General features: G+C 49.7%; 1 protein-coding gene across 2 annotated transcripts in view; it reads left to right on the plus strand.

Moving 5' to 3' along the window:
* The window catches only part of PTPRS (protein tyrosine phosphatase, receptor type S), a 100,664-nt gene that overhangs the window by 52,000 nt on the left and 30,443 nt on the right, over positions 1-18,221 (plus strand). Inside the window, exons 10-17 of one of the 2 annotated variants that reach the window (XM_009284045.2) lie at positions 44-313; positions 2,494-3,075; positions 4,010-4,143; positions 4,313-4,457; positions 10,444-10,749; positions 12,302-12,495; positions 12,936-12,962; positions 14,961-15,078. In XM_009284045.2, coding sequence (XP_009282320.1) covers positions 44-313; positions 2,494-3,075; positions 4,010-4,143; positions 4,313-4,457; positions 10,444-10,749; positions 12,302-12,495; positions 12,936-12,962; positions 14,961-15,078 — 1,776 coding nt within the window. The remainder of the gene's footprint in view (positions 1-43; positions 314-2,493; positions 3,076-4,009; positions 4,144-4,312; positions 4,458-10,443; positions 10,750-12,301; positions 12,496-12,935; positions 12,963-14,960; positions 15,079-18,221) is intronic. The other variant, XM_009284046.2, reaches the window with a different exon arrangement.

The raw sequence follows: 18,221 nt of genomic DNA on the forward strand, positions 1-18,221 counted from the left end.
TTTTGTTTTGTTTTTTTGTTACCTCTGTGCGTCTCATCCACAGTTCGCCGTGTGGCCCCTCGCTTCTCCATCTTACCCGTCAGCCATGAAATCATGCCCGGTGGCAACGTCAACATCACCTGCGTGGCCGTGGGTTCGCCCATGCCATACGTCAAGTGGATGCAGGGAGCAGAGGACCTGACGCCTGAAGATGACATGCCTGTGGGCCGTAATGTCTTGGAGCTCACGGATGTCAAGGACTCAGCCAACTACACGTGTGTGGCCATGTCCAGTCTGGGAGTCATAGAAGCCGTTGCTCAGATCACGGTGAAATGTAAGAGAGTGTGAGCACGCCTGCGTGAGCGAGTGCGTGGGTTCCCCGACTGTGCATGTTTGTAGGAGCGTGCATGCACAAGCGTGTGAGCTGCCGCATGGGTGTATATATGTGCAAGGCACGTGTTGGATGCACAGTCGTAACAGAGCGTCTGAGCATGCGTGCAAAGCAGATGTGGGCACGTGTCATGTTTATGCATGTGAGCATTTGTAGATAGGTGGTCGTGCCTGTCAGCCTTCACCGGTGCATGAGTGGGAATGTCACTGTGTGACTGTGTGGGTACCTGTTTCTGCTTGTGTCTTTGTCTGTCTGCATGGGGTGAGCCTGTGACTGTCTGATCTGCACAGGAGGAGTGTGGGGACACAATTATGCATGTAAAAAGGTAGTCGTGCATGAGTGTGTGTGCGCATGGGAGAAGGAGCAACGTGGCTGTATGGGCATGTGGGTGCCTGACTGCATGTATGTCCGTCCATGTTGTTACAAGCCTGTATGTACATGCGTAGGTATGCGAGCATGAGCAGGAGAACAAACTGCACCACGAGTGCCATGTGCTGGGATCTGTGCATGCGTCTTTGGGAATCCCACACACAAAGAAACCCACAGTGAAGGGGAAGCTGGTGGCTTGAGATCTTTCCTCGCTTTAGGACAACCGAGCTGTTTGTTATGAAGAAAACTGTGATTCAAACCCCTGCATGCTTGTTTCTGTCCTGGGATATGAGGCTGGCTGGGCAGTTTGCAAGGAGCCTTGGATGGCTTGAAGCCTGCATGCCATCCTGTTCCAAGGTTAGAGATTCAGCCAAGGCCCTGAGGATCTCTGGCATGTGTGCCCTTGCAGTAGAGCCTAGTTCCAGCATCTTAGTGGCCGTTGTTGCCTCAGCAAGAGGGGGAATAACCCCAGCTTCCAGCTAGCAATTCCCAAGAGGAGCACGGGTGCAACCTTCAATCTATTCTGTCCTCAGCAGGGGAGTATTAAAACCCAAGCGGGATGCCCCTGTGGTTGGGTGAGTGTAGAGCTCTTTGTATGAGCTGGTGTCTGCTCTGAGTGCTGGCATTGCCCGTGAGGGATCTGGGGGGAGATGGGGTGGGAAAGGATGCGGGCGGGTGGGGGAGAGGAGGATAAATACTTTGGAGAAGGGGAGGGCTAAACAAGAACAATCCTGTTGTATCAGTGCATCTGGCTAAGGAAGGTCTGACAATAGAAATGAGTAGGGACTAGTGAATCTTGACATGACACTCATCCTGAGCTTTTGCACAGGGAGTGGGCTCACGTGCTAGCAGAAGGATGCCTGGGGCTGGACTGAGGTGCTCTTTATTTTCTTGGGTATTTTCTTCCTTCCCCTTTTTCCCTGTCTTGTACTATCAATTTAAAAAGCTGCTGTGTAAGATACATTGCTTCTGCTTCCAACTGTCCTATCTCCTCAGATGGGGAATCTTGCCCTGCTGGTACCTTCTGCCTTTAGTCATTTTATTTGTATTCCGTTCCCCCTTACGTTCCTGCGTGTAAGCATCTGCAATCTTTCCCAGTCCCAGAAGATGAAAGGAGAAGTTAGAGCTTTAGAGGTGCTCAAGTCTAGAGAAGATGAGGTTGGAAAGGGTCTAAAGTATGTAGTGAGGAAAACACGTAAAGCTTGCTGTTAAAGGTATTCGACGTTTAGCATGCAGTCTCCAGCAAGCTCCAAAGGTAGTCTTCTGGAGGAGGGACAGGAGAGATGAGTATTAACACACATTTGTGGCTTGAGAGGAAGCACTCCAAGTATTGATAGTTTTCTAGTTCTGGAGAGCGCAGTCCTCACTATACCGTTACCTGCACGCTAAACATGGAGAGATTCAGCTTTGCCGGAGCCGGGCTGCCAGCGCTGTTTCGGAAGATCTGATTACGTGCTCGGAAGGAGCTCTTGCAAAACTGCTTTTTCTTACTGCCGTGTGAGCCGGCGGATGTGCAGCTGAAGTCTGTGCTAATGATTCCAGATGTTTAGCTGAACACTTCCCTTTTGATGGAGCAGTTTAAGGAGCATAATAGAGTGTATAACTAGGTTCATAATATTTCAGCAGCACTTTACTGAACTGCCGCACTGTGATTGGTACTGTGCCTCTGGCTCCTACAGCCCTAACTAGCCCAATTAGGCACCATTTCAGCATATGTGGTTTTTTTTTAAATGTCTGTTCTTCCTGATTCTCAGCACTCCCCAAGGCTCCTGGGACGCCAGTGGTGACAGAGACGACAGCAACAAGTATCACCATCACCTGGGACTCTGGAAATCCAGACCCTGTGTCCTACTATGTCATTGAATACAAGTCTAAAAGCCAGGATGGACCATATCAGATCAAAGAGGACATCACCACCACGCGCTACAGTATCGGGGGGCTCAGCCCCAACTCTGAGTACGAGATCTGGGTCTCTGCAGTCAACAGCATCGGGCAGGGGCCTCCCAGCGAGTCAGTGGTCACTCGCACTGGGGAACAAGCTCCTGCCAGTGCCCCCCGTAATGTGCAGGGACGAATGCTGAGCAGCACCACCATGATCATCCAGTGGGAGGAACCGGTGGAACCCAATGGGCAGATCCGTGGCTATCGTGTATATTACACCATGGAGCCTGATCAACCTGTCAGCAACTGGCAGAAGCACAACGTGGACGACAGCCTCCTGACCACGGTGGGCAGCCTTCTTGAGGACGAAACCTACACAGTCCGGGTCCTGGCCTTCACCTCCGTGGGAGACGGGCCTCTTTCCGACCCCATCCAGGTTAAGACACAGCAAGGAGGTGAGCACCTGTGTCACTAACCTTGGATGCACTGGGCTGCAGGAGGGAGAGGTGTTGCCTTATAGCATTATCCAGCTGTGGCTGCCGTGTCACCAGAGCATTTTTTTCTTTATTGATTCAATTTGGTTAAAATGGAATTAGCCTTCTGGGAGGAAGCTCGGTCCCGTGGCTGGAGCCAGAGGGCCTGGTGCATGATTTCTGATCTGTTTTTTCTTGGAAAGGTTGTTGCTTAAATGGGTGGCGCAAGCATTTATGCAAAGAGAATCCATTTCTGCTGTGCCATGTTTCAAAGTGAGCTGACTTAGCGCTTCCAGTTTCTAAATGTCTTTAATAGACCTAAAAACACTCACTGCCCAGGCAATGGTGAAGCTTAACTCTTCTTAAAGTACCCAGAAACTACCTTCTCAGAGATGAGTGGGGAATGAGCCTTATTTTGCCTTTTTCTAAAAGGGGAGCAAAACAAAGCCCTAATTGTCACAGCAGATGTGTTGAGCTGAGAACAAAAGGTGTTTTATCACAGGTTGTCACCCAGCATGCTTTCGGGTGCTCTGCTTGTGGCGTGGGGTGCTGGTGAGGAAACCCTGCGTCCTCAACGGGCTGCTCATGGGCTTCCCACTTCTAGAATCTTTTAATACTGGGGATTAGTGGGAAGGGCTGTATTCTGCACTGCCAAGAAAGAGGCATGTGATCCAGTAGGACTATTCTATCTCCAGCAGCTCTGGACATGCTAGAGTCCTGCAGTGGGATTTAACCCTCTGCTGCTTTAAAGGAAGGGCCTGCCCGCTCTGCAGTGTGGCATTTTGCTGCTGACGTGCTCTTTACACGCAGGCTTTGAAGAAAACAGGGTAGGAGTCTTCTAATTAGCCAAGTTAATGTGGGTTCTCCTGTCTCTCATCTTGCCTCCTCTGCCCTGTCGGCTCCTTCTCTGTGTCAGTTCCTGGGCAGCCGATGAACTTCCAAGCAGAAGCCAAGACGGAGACGAGCATCGTGTTGTCATGGAGCCCTCCCCGCCAGGAGATCATAGTGAAGTATGAGCTCCTCTATAAGGAAGGAGATCATGGCAGGGAGGTGAGTCCGGAGAGGAGCAGCGCAAAGGGTTGGGGCCCCAAGGAGCATCCTGGCCCTTCATTCCCCAAGGTGGCTGAGAGGGGGGAGTAGGGCAGGTGTCTCTGGGCAGGGCTCGCCTCTGCCCCTTTTTGTTTGTTTTTATTTTTTCCTTCCCCCTCGCCCATCTCAGGTGCCGAAGAACTTCGAGCCAACAACCTCTTTCACTGTGGAAGGCCTGAAGCCCAACACTGAGTATGTCTTCCGGCTGGCTGCCCGCTCGGCTCTGGGCCTGGGGGCCTTCACCCCGGAGGTCAGAGAGCGCACCTTGCAGTCTAGTAGGTGTCTCTCCTTTTCCCACCCTTCTCTGAGGGGAAGACAGTCAGGGAGCCAGAGATGGTGGGCACAGGGGTACGGAGCTGTGGGGCGGACGTTCGCGGTGCTGCGGCATTTCACACGTCTGGGGTTCCTCTGCAGGGAGGCAGGCAGTGGCGGGGGGGCACCTCTGGGACCTGCTGCCTTCTCCCTTTGCTGACCCAGATAGATGAGATGCGAATGGAAGAGTGGAGCTGGTGCATGCTTTGGGGCGGGGGGGACAACGACGATGGGAGGCCAGTTAGCACCATCCACTTGATGGGGTGGGGAGCAGCGAAGAGCTTGTTGATGGGCCACGCTGGCCCTTGGTGCTGAGCATGCTCAGGGAGGACGGCACCCCACCGTCGCGCAGCAGCTTGCCTGTCCACCAGCAAAAAACTGAGCAGCAGCTGTCCGAAGGGGGGCACAAGCAATGGAGCAGGGAGACGGTGGGGGAATCGGGAGGAGGAGGAGAAGGGAAGGTGATTAATCAAAAGTCCAACATTGTCACCAGCCTTTGGGAAAACAGTCCTCATGCTCTTTTCCATGAGCAACTTCGTAGCTGCGGGGAGGAAGGCCTGCTGGCCCAGCGCGCCCTGGGAGCAGTCCCATTTGGGCTCCGACAGAGCGGGAGAGAGGAGGCTGGGGGGGGATATTAATGACACCAGGATGGAGCGTATGCAACCAAAATGTGCTGGTTTTAGTTTAATGGATTGTCTCCCTTCACTGTTGCCCTGGGGACAATAACCCTGGATGGCAATATTTCAACCTGGGCTTTTCACAGATCTTTGCTTTTAAATGAGGTGTTTTTTCACTGCATGAGTGGCTGTGGCAGCTGTTCTTTGTGTTTTCTGTCTCCTCTCATCTCTACTAAATCACTCCGCTGCAGTTTGGAGTAGCCGGGAGCAGAACTAACTCAGAAATGGCTCTGGTCACCAGTGTGAGGAGAGAGAGTGCCTGCTCCCATCTCTCAGAGTCCTTAACAAGGGAGAGCAGCGGGCTCTCGGCTGGGCGCCTGCCCCATCTTTCCGTTTTAATTGTCACGTCCTGCTGTCTCTCTCTCTTCCCCCCGTCTCTCTCCTTCTCTCTCTCTCCCCCCCAGGAGTGGGAGGAAAGGGGAGTCTGTTTCTGCAGAGAGACAGTTCCTTACTGGGGCTTTCTCAGGCCTCCAGTCCATTGAAAGATATTTTGTTTTCTTCTTTCCTTCAAATGTTTTTCCCCTTTTTTCCTTTTATTTTTTTTCCTTACTCTCTCTACGTATCGAAAGAAAATCCTTTCCTGACTCTGCTGCAAATCTGGTGGTTCTGATCCCAGTATGGTACTGTCAGAGGGAGCATCACTGTGGGGTGGGGGAAAATGAACTGAAAGGACCTGAAAGATAAGTGTCAAACTTACTCACGCTCTGCTTCTGTTTTCCAAGGGGTTTCCCTCCTTGAGATTCGTGGGGATGGGAGGAAAAGAGGGTCTGGGATTTGTGCTTTCTGGTTCAATAAAAACAGGCTGGAAAAGGGGTGTGGGAGCTGATGGCAGTAGGGCTTAGTGATGCTGAAAATTTTTCCCTAAAGGGTGAAGAGAAGGGGATCTGGGAAAGGGGAAGGCTTTGGGGCTTTTTCTAACTTGGCACCTGCCCAGAATGAGGCCTGGTTTATTTCTCTGTAGCTCAGCTTTCATAGGGATAGTTTCATTAATTTAATGCTCTTAAGAACATCAGCTGGGAGCTGTCAGTGTCCTGTAACATGGTGAAACATTTTTTCCTGGCTGGCTGTTGGAGGAACGAGTCAATTCTCCCTGGTCCGGGTGACATCCTTCGGCTCACAGACCTTCTGGCTCGGGACAGGCTTTTGTGTCTTCCCTCTGCAGCTCCTTTTCCGTTCAGCTCCTCCTTGGCCCGCTCCATGGCTCTTCTTTCTTTTCTCTTCTGCTGTCTGCTTGCCTGCCTGCATGCTTTCGCAGCCCGATGAAACCAGCTCCCTGCTCTCTGTCTGTCTGTCTCTTGCTGGGCGGTTTCCCACCACGATGGCATCTTGTCTCTGCAACGGCAAAGCCTCCTTCGTCCTCCCGCAGCCTGCCGAGGCGTTTGGTGCTCTTCCCCTCCTAGCTCAGCTGGCAAGCATGTGCCTGCATGCCGCAGCCCTCCCTGCATTACACACCTTTCTGCACAACACCCTCCACCTCCCTGTCAGGGTGGCTCCTCCTGAGCATCATAACCAAAGTAAAATCCATTAAACTAAAGGTAAAGTATCTTTTTCTTCTTGAAGTGCTGGGTTTTAACTCTTCAAGTACCAGAGACGTAGATTGTAAAAATAACAGAATCTCATGGTTGGAGGAAGCTGTTTTGCCCTTTCTAACTAGCCATGACCTTCCCAGGGCTCCTTGGCAACTCTCCTACTCAGAAATTTCAGAGTGCAAAGCATGCGTCAACAGACAGGGGTGGCAGGGTGGGTGCTGTGAGGCTGCATGTGCAGGTGTAGAGGAACATCGGGGCTTTCTTACCCTCCGTTCCTTCCTAAGAAAGGATGTTTCCCCCACCCGTTAGCTCTGCTCTCCTTCCCTTCCCCCTTCCTCACAGTATATGAAGTGAACGAAACTTATACAAAGTCTATGGTACCTAAAGGGTTAAAAAACATTGTATTGTACAAGGTCAGTAAGGGTCATTCTTGTGGCTTGGACAGTCAACTTTAAAGCATGTAAAAGATGCAGTTCAGGTGAGTACTGGCTGGTCTCAAGCGGATTCACAAATACAGTCCACCCTGTCGTTGCAGGCTCACACACACGTGCGTGGATCTGCACACACTCATGTATGTCCTGGAGGGCGGGGAGGGGTTCCCAAAGAGCTGTCTGCCTGATAAAAACAGAGACCAGCAGACAAAGATGGTGATCTGCTGGCCGGGAGGCTCTTGCCTGTGCTGTGGCTCCCTTTCCAGCAAAGGGGCTTGCTGCAGCGGTGAGCTCACAGCCTCCGGTTTGGGCTGCAGTACTTTGCCTCCTGCATACAGCTCCCACCTTCTCGATGCTGTCCCCAGGCGCGCATGTACGTCTCCAGGGTCACGCAGGTTGGGCTGGATTGTGAAGGAAACTCACAGTGCCATGAACTCCCCAGATGCGTCTCCAGTATGGCCAGCCAGCACTTGGTGGCTGTTTTCATCCAGGTGCTGTAGTCGATGAGAGTGACGGGGAGGGGGTCCGGGTGGGATCTGGGCCTTCTCCCCCATCACCCACCCACCCCGCCTTTTTGACCAGAGAAAGTGCAAACCATCCCAAAAGGAGGCCTCACGCCAGGGCCTCTCGGTAGGTCCCTGTGCTGGAGCGTAGAGGGTGAGTGAGCAAGCGAGCGTGACCACGCGCAGCAGCTGCCAGTGCAAACAGTGAACCCAAGTGCCAGCTGGAGCTCCGGCTCTGCTTACTGGGGCTTTCATAATGAGTTTCAGGATGGAAAGGGTAGGTCAGGTCAGACCCTCTCTGCAGTGGGTTTCTCAGCCGTGGTGGCTTTGGCTGGACTGCTAAGCAGGAAAGGTGGCTTTTAACACTACCAGCCCCTGATGGGGAGAAAAAAGAAGCGAACAGCATCATGGCAGGCACTGGAAGAGGGTTGAGTCTTTTCCTCCATACCCTGAAAGGGACTTGAGTTGCTCCTGGGGTGTGGGAAGGAGCAGTGCACCTCCATTCTGGAGATGTTGGTGCTGCATCAATCACAGCAGATGGAGAGCGCTATAGGGGGAAGGAGATCCGTCAGTGGGAATCTGCCGCCCTGCTCTCTGGTATCTGTACAGGTAGCTTAGCAAAAGAGAATAGAGTGGGGTCCAAAATTGCCATTACTGCAATAGCTAGGGTTCTGCTGGCAGCGGGGGAGTAACTCAGTCGGGGGAGCTAGCAGTGGGGCAGGGTGGCATTTTAAAAGCCAGTCATGTATAGAAACCCACCAGGAGCTTGGTCTGGCCTCGTAGCTCAGTTTCTCTTGTTCTCTCGTAAGAAAGTCTTATAAATTAGCAGTTGAAGCGTGGAAGGTAGGTAAACAGACTGGGAATGTTCTGGAAGGAGTCACTTTTTATATCAGTATTATTTTATTATTATGATTTCCTTTCTGATGTTTTTTTATTTTAAATTACTGGCTTGATTTATGTTTTATTTTCCAGTTTGTTACTTTTGGTTTTGTTTGTTTGACATATTTTGTATTATTTTGCGTGGCTAGCCATGGCCGGGGATCGTCACCCTCTGCAGTGGGATTTCTGAGGATAAGGGTTTCATTCTGCCATTTTAAACACAGCCAAAGCATGAAAGTAGGAGGACAACACCCAAAATGTCCTACTGGACAGAGTGCTCAGCACTGCAGTGTAAGGACTATCTTTACCCTTTCTGCAAAACCCTCTGATTTCTGTTTGACGGAGGCATACACAAAGCATGTGGCTTTCACGCCAGCGTGAACTAGGAGAAGTGTGACTTGATTTAGCAGAGTCCTCAAGGCAAGCTGGGCCTAAACATCTGTTTGTGACTCAGAGATGGGAGTAAGAGGTTTGAAAAAATCATTCCTCAGTAAAAGAGCTTTTTGTTGATTGAAAAGCAACAGAGAAATGAGAAGTGGTGGCCAGCATTTATCTACTCCCTTGCTTCTTGCAGGTGATGCTTTGGGGGCTTATAAGGACACTCCAGTTTCTGGCAGTGTCTGCAGAGAGTTAAAAGCTATTATTGCAGTTTGACTGTATTGGGTGAGGTTGGATTTTCCGATTTGCCTTGAAAATGTATCACATTCTCTGCTTACCTGGGCTAATTGATTGTAATTAGTGATTGAAAGTCTGGTCTAAGATTTTTCCAAAGTGCCCAGGTTACAGCTGGGGTACAGAAGCGGCAGACTCTTTGTCCAGACTTCACCAAGGTCTTAGACCCGTGGCATCTCCATCAACGAACCTGTGTTTCTTGCAGTTCTCCCTGTATCTCGGGGCACGGCCATGGCATAGCAGTGTGCGCCCCGGCACGTAGTGTCTGATGGAGCTGGTGTCAGCGTCCTGCTTCCTACTGAGCAGACTACGCTAAAAATTACCTACTGCAGCTCAGTAAACACTGAAGTGAGCAGCCCTGCACTAGAAAGCTGTGGTTTACACCTTCCCCATCTCCTGAAAATCAGCCCTTAGACAGTTGTCTGCTGCCACCGTGAGAACATGCGGCTGCGTAGGGCCACGTTTCCAAAGGTGTCCTGGGACTTTCAGAAATACCTTGACGTAGTTTAGGCAGTGAGTGCAACGGGAGTTAGACCTGCTGCTGCTTCTGACAATCCCACTGGGTACCTGAATACCTTGTCAAACCCGCTGCCTCACTCCTTTGCAAGCCTTTTCTCTAAAACCCTCCTATCTAAACACATTGTGGGCTCATTGCTTCGCAATATCCTGGGCATTACCACCATGGTTTTTCGCCTCCTTCAATCTGTGGACAGCTAATAACTTCCATCTGGAGGCACAGACTCTTAAATTTAAGCCTCCTGGCAAAAGATTTGCTTTTCTTACTTACTTTTCAGAGATCCCTTCAAAGAAATTCAAAATCCCAGAGACTGCAGTTTGGAAACAAGTGCTTTACCAGCCAGGGCAGGATTTGCCAGACTGCTGTAAAACAGGGAGCTAAAGGAAAGGTCTTTTATAGGGTAAAGCTGGGTGCTTAGTTTTGTGCCAGCCACACTTACTAGAAGCAGCAGGACCCCTCTCGGCTAGCCCGCTTGCTGTTTTTAGTCCTTTGCTTTATAACATTTCAGTTTTGATGCCCCATTTCATTTTCGTTGGCTTTTTTTTCTTTTCGTTTAAAAAAAAAAAAAAGACAACAACAAAAAGCTCTCTTCTTTTTTAATTTTATCTTCCTAAACCAAATTTTTGTATGTTTTATTTTAGATTTTTTTGTTATCATTTTCCTTTTTTTTTCTTTTATCTTTCCCATCTTTTGTTTTTTCCCCCTTCTTCCCTTTCCCTCCTGAATTTTCCCCCCTCGTAGAACCGTCTGCCCCCCCTCAAGACGTAAAATGCGTCAGCACCAGATCCACCGCCATTCTGGTAAGTTGGCGGCCGCCTCCGGCTGAAAGCCAAAATGGCGTCCTGGCTGGATACAGCGTCTACTATCGAGCGCTGGACTCTGAGGACACGGAGCTTAAGGAGGTGAATGATATCCCCCCAACCACCAGTCAGATCCTACTGGAGTCCCTGGAGAAGTGGACAGAGTATCGCATCACTGTCGTGGCTCATACGGAGGTGGGGCCGGGCCCGGAGAGCTCGCCGGTTATCGTCCGGACAGATGAAGATGGTAATTGCACTTTTTCTGGTTTTCTCCCGAGTCCCCTGGTGAATACGTGTCCCTGGAGAGGGCTTTTCCCACTCTGGGGAGGACACATCGAGTCCTTTCTCGTGGCTGATGTGTGGTGCAAGAGCAAAGCCTGAACGGGGCCTCAACACAGCCTCCGGTCCAAGACGCGCAGCATCCTTTGCTGCCATCTCCCTAAGCCCCTCTGAGCGTTGGGGTCTGTAGGGTTGTCCTTCCCTGCTTTAGGGTTGGTGTTTTGGACTTCTGGGTGGGTTTTTTAATGTCAAGCCTCTGAGCCTTGACTGCACCACTTTTCCTGAAAAGATGTTCTTACTGAGCAAAGAAGCAGCTGAGGCAGCAAAGAAATGAAATTGGAGGAGTCGACTGCTGCCAGAAACTGTTTTAAAATATTAAGAGTTCTTCCCACACATTCCTTGTTACTAGCTCCTCTTTAAGTCGAAGTTGTGGTTAGTGGTAAAAAGGAAGAATCTCCTTCTTAAAGTTTCAGAAAACCTTCAGTGACAAACAGTTTAGACTCCAGTTCAGTGGCCCAGCTCGGAGACTTTTAGCCCAAACACGGACAACGAGACTTGGACTTTCCTGGTATTTCTACAGTAAAATAAAACCAGGAAAAAATGTGAATGTGTGCATGAAGGGAGAGCACCCTCACTGTGAGGGTGAGGTAGGACCCTCAAATAACGTAGGTCAAGTAAATAACATAAGTAAATTCCAAACTTCTCAGGCTTTCTTCCTCCATCCCAAATAAAAAGGATTTTTAAAAAAGCAACAGGTTTGTCCCCAGTGTGGGTCCTGTTTCCCGAGCATCTGCCCACATCCAAGTGCATAGAATACCTTGCTCAGGAAAGTATGGTTTTCTTGCAGATGAAGCTGTTGTGCACATTATTGTTGTTGTTGGTAGTAGTAGTAGTAGTAGTAGTATTTCGATAGAATACCTTGCTCAGAGAAAGTATGGTTTTCTTGCAGATGAAGCCATTGTGCACATTATTGTTGTTGTTGTTAGTAGTAGTAGTATTTCCAAAAATTCAGCCCAAACTCCATCCAAGACATCTCTTGTTTCCTGTCCTGAGATTATGCAGTGGCTGTAACCGCCAACCCACCTGGCCTGTCTGAGAGACAAGGGAACTCCAAGGGCAAGCCCCCCTCCGCGTCCTCTCCACCCTAACATCCCACAGGCAGGACCAGAGTTTTTCTGGCTCGTTAGAAATTGGCTTTGCCCTCAGAATGTGATCTGGAACTATATGGTTTCTTCCATCTGAGCAAACTGGGGACAAAGGAGCCTGTGGAAAAATGGCTGGACTATGAGATGGACCTGTTCCCATGCATATCTCCGGGCCATGCAGATTAGATCCCCCAGAACTGCTCCCTTGCTTCACTGAATAAAGGCCAGTGACAGATGATGGGATATCTAGTTTGTTAAGTCTCCCCCTCCTTTCAGGGCTGTAGATTCAGTGTGTGTATGTCCCATAGGTGAAGTGACAGGCTCCAGATAGAAATCCCCAAGTGACTCTTAACCCCTTTCTTCCCTTCCTCGCAGTGCCCAGTGCGCCGCCTCGGAAAGTGGAGGTGGAGGTCCTGAACTCAACTGCAATCCAAGTGTTCTGGCGCTCTCCAGTCCAGAACCGCCAGCATGGCCAGATTCGTGGCTACCAGGTCCACTATGTACGCATGGAGAACGGAGAGGCCAGGGGGCTGCCCCAGATCAAGGATATCATGCTGGCTGACGCCCAGGTAAGGACTCACCTCCTACTCCAGTCTCCTCTCGTGGAAGGTTTGAGGGGGTGGGTGCTCCAGCCACCTTGTCTCATCCCAAGCAACATAATGCTGGAGAAAGTAGATGAGTGTCTCTATGACAAGGTATATGTTGTCTTTCTGCAGTTTGTTTGTACTCCCAGACAATAGCTATTGTGGAAGAGTATGAACTGCTGTCCCAGCACTGAACTAAATACCATCCATCCTCCCTGTGTCTGGGAAGTCTTTTAAGACAGGCAAAGGCCACAGTGGAATCTACTAATTTCTCCCACTCTACTTCTTCCTTCATGCTGGCCTGGTAACTTCTGACCTTGTGTGGCTGCTTGCTCAGGGACTCCTTCCTCATGCTGTGTCTCTGTCTTTCCCTTCTTTCCCCTCTTGTATTCTCATGTGCAAAACCTCTCTTGTTCTCTGCCCAGTGGGAAACAGATGACACTGCTGAATACGTAAGTAAAAAAGTAAAAATCCTTCCATCCTGGTTCTGTCCCTTCCCTTCTCCCACTTCTTGTTGTGGTGTGATATTTTCCTTTTCCTTTATTTTTTTGCAGTGCCAGTGTGCCTGTTTTAAAGCCTGTTGTTGGTGTCCCCATGCATTGTCCCTACCCTGTTCACTTTGCAACCCTGTGTGATTGTGTAGTTTGTCAGCACGCAGCAATACTGCAGGGTTTTCGCCTCGGCTCTGAAGGAAAGATGAGTCTGCTGCTCCTCCATGGGGAAGCAGGTGGGACGTTGAATTTGGGACTACCTTGAACGTATGCTTAAAGATGGGCTGGTCTGCAAGCACCTCTGGCCTGTGTCTGAAAAACATAGTTTCTGCAACCCCGTGTGATTGTGTAGTTTGTCAGCACGCAGCAATACTGCAGGGTTTTCGCCTCGGCTCTGAAGGAAAGATGAGTCTGCTGCTCCTCCATGGGGAAGCAGGTGGGACGTTGAATTTGGGACTACCTTGAACGTATGCTTAAAGATGGGCTGGTCTGCAAGCACCTCTGGCCTGTGTCTGAAAAACATAGTTAGGCTGAAAAGCATTGGGGCTTCAAAGCCCCGTAAGTCCTAAGGGTATGAACAAATGCTTTGTGCCCTTAAAGGGCCAAGATTCTTAGATACTCGTTGATAGAAAGCATGAATCGCTATTGGCGCTTTTACCTTTTAAGTAGACCTTTAAAATGAGCTTGGCTGTTTGGCATTTGCTACTTCTGCTAAAATGCTAAATGGTTTCCGTGATCTTACAGCTACAAAGCAGTAGGAGAAAGCATTTCCGTCTTGGAATGGCAGGGTCCCAAGATAATGCACTACTAAATTGAATGTATTCATGTCTCCTAGAGATTGCCAAGTGCCCTACAATAGTGAGGAGCCTCTCTTTTACAGATGGAGAAACTGAGTCACATGAAAGGCAAGGTTTCTTGCCTAAAATCTTAATAAAACTCAGTGGCAAGTGTGAAAGCAGAACAGGTTTCTTGACTTCCAGAAGACAGACCTGTCTCTGTAGCTAATGGCTTCCAAACTTGTTGATCAAAATCCCGCTGTTTTGAAGTTCTGCTGTTCCACTCCCTGCTCAGCTTTGGGGACAGTACGGATATTTTCAGGACCAGCAAATTCTTCCCAAGTGCTGCCCTGAGATTTAATACTGAAAGCACAAAGGGGCAGTGGGGGGTGAGGGGAGAGGAAGGCCATAAAACGTGCACAACATTCACATCTCCCTCCTTTTCAGGGCCTTGGAGAAAACCCTGCTGCATATGCTCCCATCCTGTTTGATTTAGCACGGGTATTCCTTTTTACAACACAGCCCTTTGAAGGGCTGAATACTTCATGGGAAAGGGCTATTCTTGAGGCCAGTCTCCTAACAAAAGCTCTTGGGAGCCAGGTGTGGTGAGGCTGATAGAGGATGGAGGAAGGAAGTTACTGGGGATTTAGCTGTAGCGTGCAAGCAGAAAATGTCGTCTTGCACTTTGCGTTAAAGCAATCCCTTTAATATTATGAAGGCATTAAAAAATATCTCTGAGGAGAGAAGGGAGGCGGGTAGTGGAGAAAAAAATGTAATCTCCTTGAAACTGCTGAGACCTCCTCTGAGACGGCATAGTGAAGAGGAACACTTTGAAGAGCGCAACAGCTTTTTGATGGCTGAAGCAGTTTGTGTTGAGATAGAGAATGTGTGAGAGGTAGATCTGGAAGAGAACGCAGCGAACCAGGGCCCTGCAGAGATGTGCTGTGTTTACAGAGGGACTGTTTGCAGCCAGGGTATGCGTGCCTCTCGCTAAGGGTACGTGCCGCTCATCCTCCTGCCAATTGCCACATCTACCCAGTTGCCCCAGAGTGTCTTGTGGTTTCAGATTCAGTGAAATTCCTGCATGCTAGAAAAGTGCTGAGACTCCTGCAAGGAGGAGAGATCTACCCATGTGTATGTACCTGAATATTTACATGATTTTCCTTTGGAATCTCGCAAACAGGAAATGATCATTGCTGGGCTCCAGCCTGAGACTGCATATTCCATTACCGTAGCTGCTTACACCATGAAGGGAGATGGTGCTCGCAGCAAACCGAAAGTGGTCACCACAAAGGGTGCAGGTAAGAGTCTTGTCCTGAACCGTTGGGATTCACCAGTTTCCTAAAGTCAAGAAGCTCTTTCTCCAGACTCAGCTTCTTTCATCCCACTCCCTTCCTGAAGGACAGACTTGGAACAAATGCCATGCTGCCCCGAAGACAAAATTTGTTCTTGTAAGGCAGAAACCCCTTCATTCCTCACAGGTAGCCCTCACTAAATTACATAATTTTCTGTCCAGTGCTGCAGAAAGCCCAGACACACCCAGAAATGCAATAAAGGATTAATTCATTGCTTGTAATCTCTTGTGCTATAAATTCCAGTGCACCAGAAGTAAAGACGATCTCTGCCTGGTCTGAGACTCTGTAGTTTTGATGGTTGGCGCAGACAGGTACCCTGGGGAACAGGAGAGCCAGAGGTCTGCTGTCATGGTGCTGACTTGCAAAGATGTGAAAAGCAGCAGGAAGACAGTGGTGGCTTATACTGCCCATTCTTCTCTTCTAGTATCGTGCCTGACTATACGTTCTCTCTTTGCTCAGGAGTAGTAGTGGAGGGAAAAGTACTGACAGTATTGACCTTTCCTCGCAAGCATTTCTGGGACCTGGGCTCTCTCTGCACATACCACCCAGATTCATTCTTCCCTTTGACCTATTCTTCGTGGCAAAGCGTCTGTCAGCCTCAATACAGAGGATGCAGTGCCAAGCTAGGATGGCAGGGCCTAAACAGAGGAATGATAAAGAGCAGCAGGGTATCCCTTGCTCCTCCGAACAGTTGTGCTGCAGGCAGAAGGGAGAGGTACACACTCCACCTGTCCTCTCAGCATCTGCATTCCTGTGGTTTCTGCTCTCGCGGCTAAACCACTGCTCTGCAGTATGGGAAGGGTTTCATGCAGTGGAGGGAGACTACGTTGCCTAGACCCGGAGTTGTCCCTCGTCCAGCCCATCTCTTGTTGGACTGTGATTACCTTCTCTCACCCCATTTTGCTCGTGCTCTTTTGTTCCTGCTGTCAGATGATGGCTTTCTCCCCTTTTCATTTCTTTTCTTTGTCTACTAACTTCCCAACCCTGGCTATCTGTTCATTTTCTTCTTAGTTTTGGGGCAATCGTCTTCACCCTGCCTGTAGCAGCTGCATAAACTGACATCATCCCTTGTTTCTGGAAGAACATTGCTCTCTGCCTCTGGGATCAAAGGCCTTCGGTCAGTGCAGCATAATTAACCTGCAAACCTCTGCTCAGGCTCTGGAGGCAGCACAGACACTCAGCCGAGTGCACAGGACAGAGAGGGCTCAGGAGCCCTGGCCTGGAACGCACAGGGCTGGAGCCACGGCTGCCCTCCGTGCCCTTGACTTTTCCCTGTCCTAACTCACATCTTCATCTCATTTTATGTTCTTGTGTTCAGACAAGCAAATGGGATTTCAGCCTTTCTCTCCCCTCTTGCCTCTTCTGCCTAGTTAAGAGAACGGTACACAAGAGAACAAGGTTGCTTTCCAGGACACCAACTCTTGCAGATGTTACAGCAGGGTACGTTTGGATGTCAGCGTCCAGGCTCCTGTCCTCATGCCTCGTAGTGTCAGTGCGCTGTCAGAAGCCTTTTCCTTCACTCACCCTCTTCTCCTTCCCCCTCCGGCTTTGCCCATGTTTCTTCTCACTAGCTCCCTGGTTCTCTCTTCTCGTTTCCTTCTTCCAGAGGGTCTCTACCCTTCTCATTTTTCTCTCCCGGAGCCTGTCTCTCTGCCCTCCCTTCCTTGTCATTCTCTCTTGTCACCCTCCCTCATCTCTCCCCATTAGGATTTGCAGTGCAGGTGATCAGTCACAGAGCGATGTTTTCTCCAGCAGAGCAGCTATTACCCAAAACTCAATTTCCCCCAACTTGAAATAGCTATTTTAAAAAAAAAATCTTTCAAATGGCTCTGTAGCATTCTTATCTTCTTTGCAGTGTGGAGTCAATATACCTTCTGAGAGGAGAGATTTCTTTCTTTATCATTCAGGGCTAGGGGCTGAATTTAAATACAGTAATACATCCAATTTTCTCCTTTACTGTCCAAACCAATTGCAAAATAAAACAATTCCCCCCCTGTGCTTTCTTCTCACCTTTCTTCCAAACAATATTTGTTGTGCAAATGTAATATTTTCAAGCTCAGCTGATTATAGTAACATTTGTGATAAAATCCAAAACAAAAAGGTAATGGCATTGGTTTTCTCTTTAATGTGTTTCTTCGGCGTTTCCAAGGGAGGCTCTCCCAGCGCTGTTCCCTAGCCATTCTTTGGCAGTTTGAAATGAATAAAGCATTTGTTTCGGAGACAACCCCTCATCCCTGTGTTCAGATGTCAGTCGATGCAGCAGGCAGAGTGGTTTCCCCAGTTTGACTCTGCCAGGATCCCTGACACAGGCAGCATCCTTCCCTGCCGGCTCCCTCCTGCTCGCTTCGTTAGCCGCACTGCAGCTTTCCAACCTGCCGACCCTCAGTCAGACTCGTGCTGCGAAAGTGGGACGGGATCTCTCCTAACTCCATTCTCTCTCCCCCTCCTGTTCAACCAGAAGAAATACCAAGGCGGAGGGAAGGAAACTAGATCTCTAACAGTGGAGTTGAGTGCAAATGACACGTGAGCTGCTGGAATTAATGCTCTGGTTTCTCCAGCTTCAGGAACCTCTGGGCCTACACGTGTCATTTAACTGTGGCTGTGGGCTTGCTTAGCAGTTGGGCAGTGCCAGGGCTCATTAGACAGAGGCACGGCACTGCTGAGCTCCTCCAATATCCCCCCAAATGTGGAGGAACTAACTGACAGGTTAGGGAGGGCTGACAGGTTAAGGGGGGAGCTAACTGAAAACACACCAACACTCGGCTGTTTTTTTCCTTTCTCCAGAGGACAGAAACTGCACAGAGTAAGCAGCAATTCTCCCTACCCTCTGCCTCGCACAGATTTTGGGCTCTGTTTCCACTCTCTGTGTGCTTCCTTCTTTCTGTACCCAACTGGGTGATCAGATGCCTGCCAGACTCGCTTAGCTGGCCTCATGCCTGCTGCTCAGGACCTGGGGCTGCCCAGACTTCCTTTCCCATCCTTCATTACTTCACCCTCAGCTGCTGTGGACTTCCCAGCCTGAGCCAATCTGTTCCGGTCTCCTTCTGCATGAGTAATGTTGTGTAATGGGGGGGGGGGGGGGGGGGGGG

The sequence above is a fragment of the Aptenodytes forsteri genome, unplaced genomic scaffold, assembly GCF_000699145.1.
Source record: "Aptenodytes forsteri isolate BGI_AS27 unplaced genomic scaffold, ASM69914v1 Scaffold471, whole genome shotgun sequence".
Taxonomy (NCBI): Eukaryota; Metazoa; Chordata; class Aves; order Sphenisciformes; family Spheniscidae; genus Aptenodytes; species Aptenodytes forsteri.